We start from the raw sequence: 8,310 nt of genomic DNA, 5'->3' as shown, positions 1-8,310 counted from the left end.
AAATTGCATGGAAATGGAAGGAGACCCTCAGGGTTATACAAAAGTACATACAAGAGGAAGTGAGGGGAAAGGGAAAAAAATACAAGGGGGAGAAATGAATGACAGTAGAGGGGGTAGAGAGAGAGGAGGAGAGAGGAGGGGAGGGGAGGGGAGGGGAGGGGGATAGTAGAGGATAGGAAAGGCAGCAGAACACAACAGACACTAGTATGGCAATATGTAAATCAATGGATGTGTAACTGATGTGATTCTGCAATCTGTATATGGGGTAAAAATGGGAGTTCATAACCCACTTGAATCAAAGTGTGAAATATTATATATCAAGAAATATGTAATGTTTTGAACAACCAACAATAAAAAATTTAAAAAAAAGAAGTTTTTATCATTAAAATGATTCTTGCAAATAAAAAAAAAAAAAAGATAATCTGCTCCTGCTCCAACCTGTTGCTAAGGTAACCTGTCCTAGGAATTTCTCCTCCCTATATGGAGTTATAAAGTTGTTAATTAATGTGTTCTGGGCTCCTTCATCTGGCCCTTTCCCATCCATATGCTTCTTACCTTTTGGCCATCCCATCTAGCATCTCCTGAGCCTAGTAGCAGGAAGGAGAGAGATAAGGAGAAGAGAGCAGGAGAACAAAGGAAGCCTAGGACATATAAAAAGGCAAAACACCCTCATTTCTTGGGATACCAGGATACTAGCTATGGCCCCCTTCTCCCTCCTGGGAGAAGTCTATGTTTCCCCTTTTAAATAAACCCCGGTTTATATGCTTGCTTTGGTGTGCTTCTCTAATGTCATACTTCGACATGTGAGGGAGCAGAACTTGTGACTGATAACCAGTGGTATCAATGTTATTTAGGAAATCTAATAATTATAGTTATCCTGTATCTAAATAAGTTAATGAACTTTTTGTCAGTTCTAAGTGTTTCAGTTTATTCTCTTGGGTCTTTAGATACTTTTAGACAGATAGTTATTTTATCTTCAAGCAAAGATATTTATGTTCATTACTTTTCTATATTTATGCTCTTTTGCCTGATTGCAGAAACCTCAGCTCAGGGCAAATATTCATCCCTCAGCTTTAACAGATATATTGTGACATTTTACTGTTACAGTGATGTTCATAATAGCTTCTTCATCCTCCTCACAAGTTGAAAAACATTTTTTCCATCTATGGCCAAACCAATTTTGAAATTACTTCTTTCAGCAAGTGTTATTAAGCATCCACTATTGTGTATGCTAATAATCCAGTCATGAACAAAACAGAATCCCTGCCTGAGGGACTTACATTCTGGTGGGGCAGATAAACAGCGAATAATGTAGTATGTCAGATGATGAAAAATACTGTGGAGAATAACAAGGTGAAGTTCAGAGGTACCTTCAAAATACATAAGAGGGAAAAAAGACATCCCAAACCCAACTGTCTTAAGACAGTACATTTTCCCTTTAATGTTAAGCATATTTTTAGAACTCATGAAACTTGGGATATTTGATGGCAGATGGGAAGGTCAATTTGGGGAGGAAGAGATTGGTAGCATTAGGCTGGAAGGAAAAAGGTGTTCAAGAAGCTTTGGCGATGTTGGGAGTAAGGTTTGCCTTGCTGTAAGTGAAGGTGAAATTTGGTTTTACCTGCAAGCCTGTGTTTGTCATCCTTAGAAGCTTTTGATGCCCAGTTGAAGTGATGATAACTCACAGGACAACTTGATTCAGTCTGCTGTTTGGATTTTTGGGGCGTGCTTTGCACCTCATCATTGCTCAGTTAAAAGGCTAGCTTCCCTTTGAGAAGTGTCTACGTTTATTCTTTTTCATTCAGTATCTCCTTTAAACAGAGTTCTTTTCATTGCTCTTGTTTTGAAAGGACCCTCTCATAAGGACCTACATGTAGAGTCAGTAGAGCTGCTGTGAGCAATTTGAATTGCCAGAATTTATCCTTGGTGTGTTTTTTCCTTGCTTCCTCCAAAAGCAGTTCTAGTAGCTTTCCTTTCTCCCCATTCCCCCATGCAGACTCCAGGGCACAGGCTACTTTAAAGACTCTCAGAGTCAGATTGAAACTATCTGGGTCTTCACTGGGCGTCATGGAAGGGTTCAGAGCTCTGGCTCCCAGTATGTTATGTGTGGTTTTGAAATAAGTGACCTTTAATCCAGATTGGGAGGAGGGGCCCAGGTGGCCAGGAGGAATATGGTAAATATGGATTGAGTGATGGTTTGAGGAGTTGGGGAGTTTAAGAAGCTAGTCTCCAAAAGGGATGTAGCACTAGATTTTCATGAAGTTCAGGGTTTAGCTATGTTTTTGGGGAAGTTTATGAGCCCAGAGTGGAGGACTGGTATGCATTTTGATATTTGACAGATATGGGTTGAAGTTAGAGCTCTACTATTTTCCTGGCTGTATGATCTTGGCTAAAGTAATTATCTTTCTGCACTTTAGTTTTATCATTTGAAAAATGGGAATGTTAATTCCTTACAATATATGTGTTGTAAGGATTAAGTGAAATACAAGATTTAAAGTCACTCACCTCAGATATACAGGGCTAATCAACAAACATTAGTTCTCTCCACTCTTGGGAAGATGGAGATGGCCTCAGGGAAGGCAGAGATAGGCATACTCAGTGAGGAGGACAGTCTGGGTAGGTGGGATGGAGCTCAGAAGACTGGGAGATGGATCTGTGTCCAGGGACAGGGCACTTCCAACCTGTCTCTGAAGATAGGTGGTTCAGAGAAGACAACCAGAATAGGCAGGGTACAGGTTTCTTTCAAGAAAGCCAGCTTTCTGATAAGGCAGATAGGTAGAAAATGCAGAACATTTATAAGTAGTGGCTGCTCTGCACACAGAAATGATCTTGAGGAAGAGGCAGTTGGGGCTGTATATGTGCTTTGGATGGGTAGAGACAGGGTGATTGGCAGCTGTGTTTAGTGGATAATATATAGAAAATACAGTGATGGATTATGGAGTACATGAAAATGAGAAGTGCCAGAGGAACAGATCTGTAAAGCCAGGAACACAAGGGTTGACCTGGTTACCAGGGAGAGAGTGCTGGAGGCCAGGTTATGTGATTGGGATAGCAATTTGGGGCTCCAGAGGTGTATAGATGGGACATTGCTGGTGCTCCCCATTTTAGGAAACGTGCCCGACAGCCAACTCCTGGCTGGGGTGCTGGGTGCTTTTCTTCCTAAGGAAACCTTCTCTGGGGCTTAGGGTGGTGAACCGAGGCCGGGCTATTTCTTCCCTGCACGTTAGACTGCCCCCTTCTTCCCTTTACTCAGAGCTTGAGCAGGAATCTGTTGTTTCAGGAGCCAGTGACTTTTGAGGATGTGGCTGTGTACTTCACCCAGAATCAGTGGGTCAGCCTGGAGCCTGCGCAGAAGGCTCTGTACAGGGAAGTGATGCTGGAGAATTACGAGAATGTGGCTTCCTTGGGTAAGATGTTTCCCAGGGGCCCTTTGTGAGAGACTGTTAGTGCCTCAGATGCTTTGGAGATTCTAGTATCCCTTAGGCCTGGTGACTCCAGAGGGATGCTATCACCATCCTCCAGAGATGCTGGGTGGGGAAATCCCTGATTCCCTTGGTTTTGAAACTGAAGTTCCTTACACTCCAGGGAAGGGTGTGGTTCTGGGACCTGAGGGCAAAGGCCCTTCCTGGCTCCTAACCCAGGTGAGTGCTTTGTTTCTCCATCCTTGCAGTTTTAGGGATGTTGGTTCTTCTCTGTGAAGTCTCCCAGGAAAGCAGTACATACATGCTTCCAGAGGGAGTTTTCTTCTAAGTCAGGACCAGATGGAAAAGTTTCTTCCTGAGGAGAATCATATCCCCCTGGTTCATTGTGGAGCACAGTTGGACCCCCTCCTTGGAACTCTTCTGTAGCTCACTTGACCTTCTGGGTGTTTCATTTCCCTCCCTAATAAGCCCAATGGAAGGTAGGCTGAAGAGGTCTCAGGAACAGGGCTGGATGTCTCCTCTCAGCTTTATTTCTTGCTTTCTTCCTAAAGTAGCATTTCCATTCCACAAACCTGTTCTCATCTCCCAGCTGGAGAGAGGGGAAGTGCCATGGGGTGCAGATCCCTGGGACACAGAGGTTTTGCGCACCGTCAGTCCTGGTAAGTAAGAGAACCTAGTTGTAATGTTCTTACCTTGCCTTCCTGGTTTACTGTGTGAGAAATGTTTCTTCTGCTGCAGGAATCAAAGCTCCCAGTCTTTGCTGAGGTCATACCCTGTGCTCACTGAGTTCTGACCCCGAGCCTGGAAAAACCAGCCCCTAGGAGTGCACAGCCCCACACTGTCTGCCCATTCATGTGGCTGTTTTCCTAAGCAGTAAAGCTATGACCCAGTAGCTCCAAAACTACTACTTATCTCACTTAGCAGTGGGAATTCTTGATTTTTTTATGCAATTTTTCATTGCAAAGAAGTGAGGTCTCAGCCAATTTTAAGGAATATGTGATCCTGTGGGCCAAACTGATTTGTATTAGCGCTACAAATTTTATTTTTAGGCCTTCAGCAATGACAAGAATGGCTTTGTCTTTTTTGTATCGAAATCATCTAAAAGTTCCATTTCCCATAATCTTTAGGTCCATATTGTATTTGTCAAAGATGGGACTGGAATATTTGGCCAGGAATATTTTCCTAGCATAGCCCCAACACACATGCCCAGAATACCTAAAGTTCTCTGAGCTGGCTTACCAGTCTTGGAAGGTTTTGATTACCCAGGTTTGCTTTCTTTTGTAGGAGAATTCCCCGTCTTGCTTCTCATGCACTCTAGGAGTTGATGTGTGTGGGTCCTTGAGTAGTGATGCCATGGTGGTCCACGGCTCTCTAGTCCAACTTCTGTTCCAGCTGCCTTTCTGAAAGAATTTTCTTTTATTCCACCCAGAACATTATATAGAATATTTTAAATATTATTAGGGTATTATTTAGAATTTTGGGTGGTTTCCTGGGTTATAGGTGGGGCATGGAATCCATTGTTTTTCTGCTTTCTGTTTCTCAGCCTGTGAGATCTGCTGAGCTGTTTCTCTGTTCTTCCCATTCTTGCATCTTTTTTTCCTCTCCTAGGTCTCTGGTCTGTCTTTTTTTTTTTTTTTTTTTAAATTTCCTGCCAATCCCTCTTATCTCTTTTTATCTTTTTTGGTTTCCCCTTTTCCCAATGCCTCCTTTCCTTCCCATTCCTGAGCTTCTCCTTTCCATTTTCCCTGCCTTAGTTCATTTTTCTGGCTTCCTCATGGGGGCCATTTCTGGTTGTCTTTCCTGTTCTGTTTTTGAGCATCTCCACTTCTCCACTTGTATGTCAATATTTATCTTTGTGTCTCTCATTCTCCTTTGTGGGTACTTATAGCCATTTCAAGGGTATTTTTCTAAAGATCATTCTTCAAGGGGAAATTGGCATCACCTGACCGTTTTCCTTTTGGCTCAGTAACTAGTATCACTTGTGCTTTCTCTGGGCAGGTGGTAAATCCTGGATCAAGAGTGAAGAGCCACTTATAAAGCAGGAAGCCTCTGAAGAGACAGAGCTACACAGAATGCCCAAGGGAGAAGGGCCCAGAAACAATACTCAGCATTTTGGTTTAAAAAGCAAGGCACTAAGGCAGACTTTCAGTCTAAATCCAAATCTGATACTTCGAGGTGGAATGAAGTTCTATAAATGTAAAGAATGTGGGAAGATCTTCAGATTCAACTCAAAGCTTCTTCGGCATCAGATGAGTCACACTAAAGAAAAGCCCTTCAAATGTAAGGAATGTGGCAAAGCTTTCAAGTCTAGCTATGACTGTATTGTCCATGAGAAAAACCACATTGGAGAGGGGCCCTATGAATGTAAGGAGTGTGGCAAAGGTCTGAGCTCCAGCACGGCTTTGACTCTGCACCAGAGGATCCACACTGGAGAGAAGCCCTACGAGTGCAAGGAGTGTGGCAAGGCCTTCCGCCGTAGCGCGGCCTTTGTTCAGCACCAGAGGTTGCACACAGGGGAGAAGCTCTATAGATGTAAGGAGTGCTGGAAAGCTTTTGGGTGTAGGTCACTTTTTATTGTCCATCAGAGAATTCATACCGGGGAGAAACCCTACCAGTGTAAGGAATGTGGTAAAGCCTTCACTCAGAAAATAACATCCATTCGGCATCAGACAGTTCACACCAGGGAGAAGCCTTATGAATGTAAAGTGTGTGGAAAAGCTTTCAAATGGTACGCAAGTTCTGTTCAGCATCAGAAGTTACACCCAGTCGAGGAGAAGCCTGTCAAGGCTCTTGAGCCGAGCCTGAGCAGACCCCCGTGCCCTTCTCCAGCCTTAGCACCAGCCTTAGTACCAGTTCCTGTCCAGGGGTCATGCCCTGCTCCCACTGTGGCTGTGCCTTCACTCACCTTTCCAAATGCTGTTCTCATTCCTACCTCTGGGCCTTTGTTCATGCTGCTGCCTATATCTGGAATACCTTCTTCATCTACCCAAATAGTCCATGTTTTTCAGAGTTTTACTCCTTCTGTGAAGCCCACCCCAATTATTCTGATCCCATCTCACTCCTCATGACCTTTTTTTTTTTTTTTTTGGTACTGGGGATTGAACTCAGGGGCACCTGACCACTGAGCCACATCCTCAGCCCTATTTTTTTATTTTATTTAGAGACAGGGTCTCACTTGAGTTGCTTAGCCCCTCAATTTTTGCTGAGGTTGGCTTTGAACTTGTAATCCTCCTGTCTCAGCCTCCCAAGCCGCTGGGATTACAGGCATGCACCACCACTCCCAGCCTTCATGAGCTTTATCTTGACATTCCTATGGCTCTTATGACCAACAGATCTCCACTTTAATTTGATTTTATTTGTATTTTTTTCCTTTCCCTTACATGGGTTACTACTGTTTCTATATAAACTCCATTGTAATTTGTATACATTTAAAGACTGTGTTCATATAATATATTCTTTTCTGGGTAGAAAATGGAAATACTAAACATTGCATTGGTCCCTTTCAGACTTGAACAACAGTGACTGTGACTGCATCCTAGGGATACCAGTGTTAGAAGAACTGAGAGGTTACTTAGGTACATTAAGGAAGGTTGGGAAAGAGGACATCCCTATATTAGGCTGATGTAATTAGAGAGAAGCAACCTCAGAGAAATAGGAGGAGGCATGAAAAATCTGTGGAAGTAGAGAATTAGAATAAATTTCCATTTATGGACTTTGAAAATCAATGCAGATTATTTACCAGGCCATTCACTAGGTAGGTATTAATACTTTTGAAATTGTGTTGCCTTTGTTATGGATCATTGAGGATCCAATACTCTATGCACAAGTTAATATGAAATAATAAAACTTATGCATTGATAATGGTGATAGCAGTCATGCACAATAATTTCTTTACATGTAAAGGAGGATTTTTCACCTTTAGGTTTTTTTTTTTTTTTTTTTTTTTGAGTACTGGGGCTTAAACCCAGAGATACTTTACAACTGAGCCATATCTCTAGTCCTTTTAAAATTTTTTTTTTTATTTTAAGACAGGATCTCACTGAGTTGCTTAGGGCCTCACTAAGTTGCTGAGGTTGGCTTCTATCTTGTGATCCTCCTGCCTCAGCTTCTTGAGCTGCTGGGATTCTAGACATGTGCTGTTGCTCCCAGCTTCCCCTTTAGTTTAGCTCTTGATATGTAGATGTCTCTTTTTAACCGTTTTTCCTAAATAAATAGCCACATATGTACACCAAACAAAATAAATAAATATACACAAAGGCTTTTATCCATGTTGCATCTGTTGTATAAGTTTTTCCTGGTGAGAATCCTGGTTTTCTCTTTGCAAGCACTGATTTCCCCATTTTCTTTTCTCCAGGTTTCATGAGTTGTAAGTATGAATTTGATGAATTACCAAAGAAATAGAAGTGATGATATGAATCCAACTCGGGTTAAATCTGAATAAGCTTCCCAAATTGTTTCTTAGAAACAAAGAGGGCTGCATAGTAGATCAATGACTAGGCTTCTGTTGTAGGTTAATGAAGTGGAATTTTCAGTTGATTTTTTTTTCGCCCAGTGCTGGGAATTGGACCCAGGAGCACTTTACCACTGAGCCACATCCTCAGCCTTTTTTTTTTTTTTTTTTAAATTCATTTTTTACTTTGAGACAGCATCTTGCCAAGTTGCTTAGGGCCTTGTTGATTTGCTGAGGCTGGCCTGGAACTTGAAATCCTCCTGCCTCAGCCTCCTGAGCTGCTGGGATTACAGGTATGCACCACCACACCAAGCTTAGTTGGTCTTGTTGGTTGATCCCTTGAGGAGGTTCTTTTATTACAGCTGTGCAAAAGGCTGTGGGAAGTGAATATGGGAAAAGAACTTGAATTATGCATTATTAACATTAATGTAAACGTAA

The 8,310-nt window shown here is 42.3% G+C and overlaps 1 protein-coding gene across 4 annotated transcripts in view; it reads left to right on the top strand.

The window, feature by feature from the left end:
- The window catches only part of LOC107145474 (zinc finger protein 621-like), a 19,174-nt gene extending 11,488 nt beyond the window's left edge, over positions 1-7,686 (top strand). For 3 of the 4 annotated variants that reach the window (XM_015489453.2, XM_015489451.2, XM_015489452.2), the window contains exons 3-5: positions 3,281-3,407; positions 3,974-4,081; positions 5,421-7,686. In XM_015489453.2, coding sequence (XP_015344939.1) covers positions 3,281-3,407; positions 3,974-4,081; positions 5,421-6,490 — 1,305 coding nt within the window. In that variant the 3' untranslated portion in view covers positions 6,491-7,686. The remainder of the gene's footprint in view (positions 1-3,280; positions 3,408-3,973; positions 4,082-5,420) is intronic. The other variant, XM_048795464.1, reaches the window with a different exon arrangement.
- Positions 7,687-8,310: the final 624 nt, after the last annotated feature.

This window comes from Marmota marmota, unplaced genomic scaffold (assembly GCF_001458135.2).
Source record: "Marmota marmota marmota unplaced genomic scaffold, marMar, whole genome shotgun sequence".
In the NCBI taxonomy this organism is placed as follows: domain Eukaryota; kingdom Metazoa; phylum Chordata; class Mammalia; order Rodentia; family Sciuridae; genus Marmota; species Marmota marmota.
Note: the sequence above shows the minus strand (reverse complement) of the source record. Positions and strands in the feature narration are given on the sequence as shown.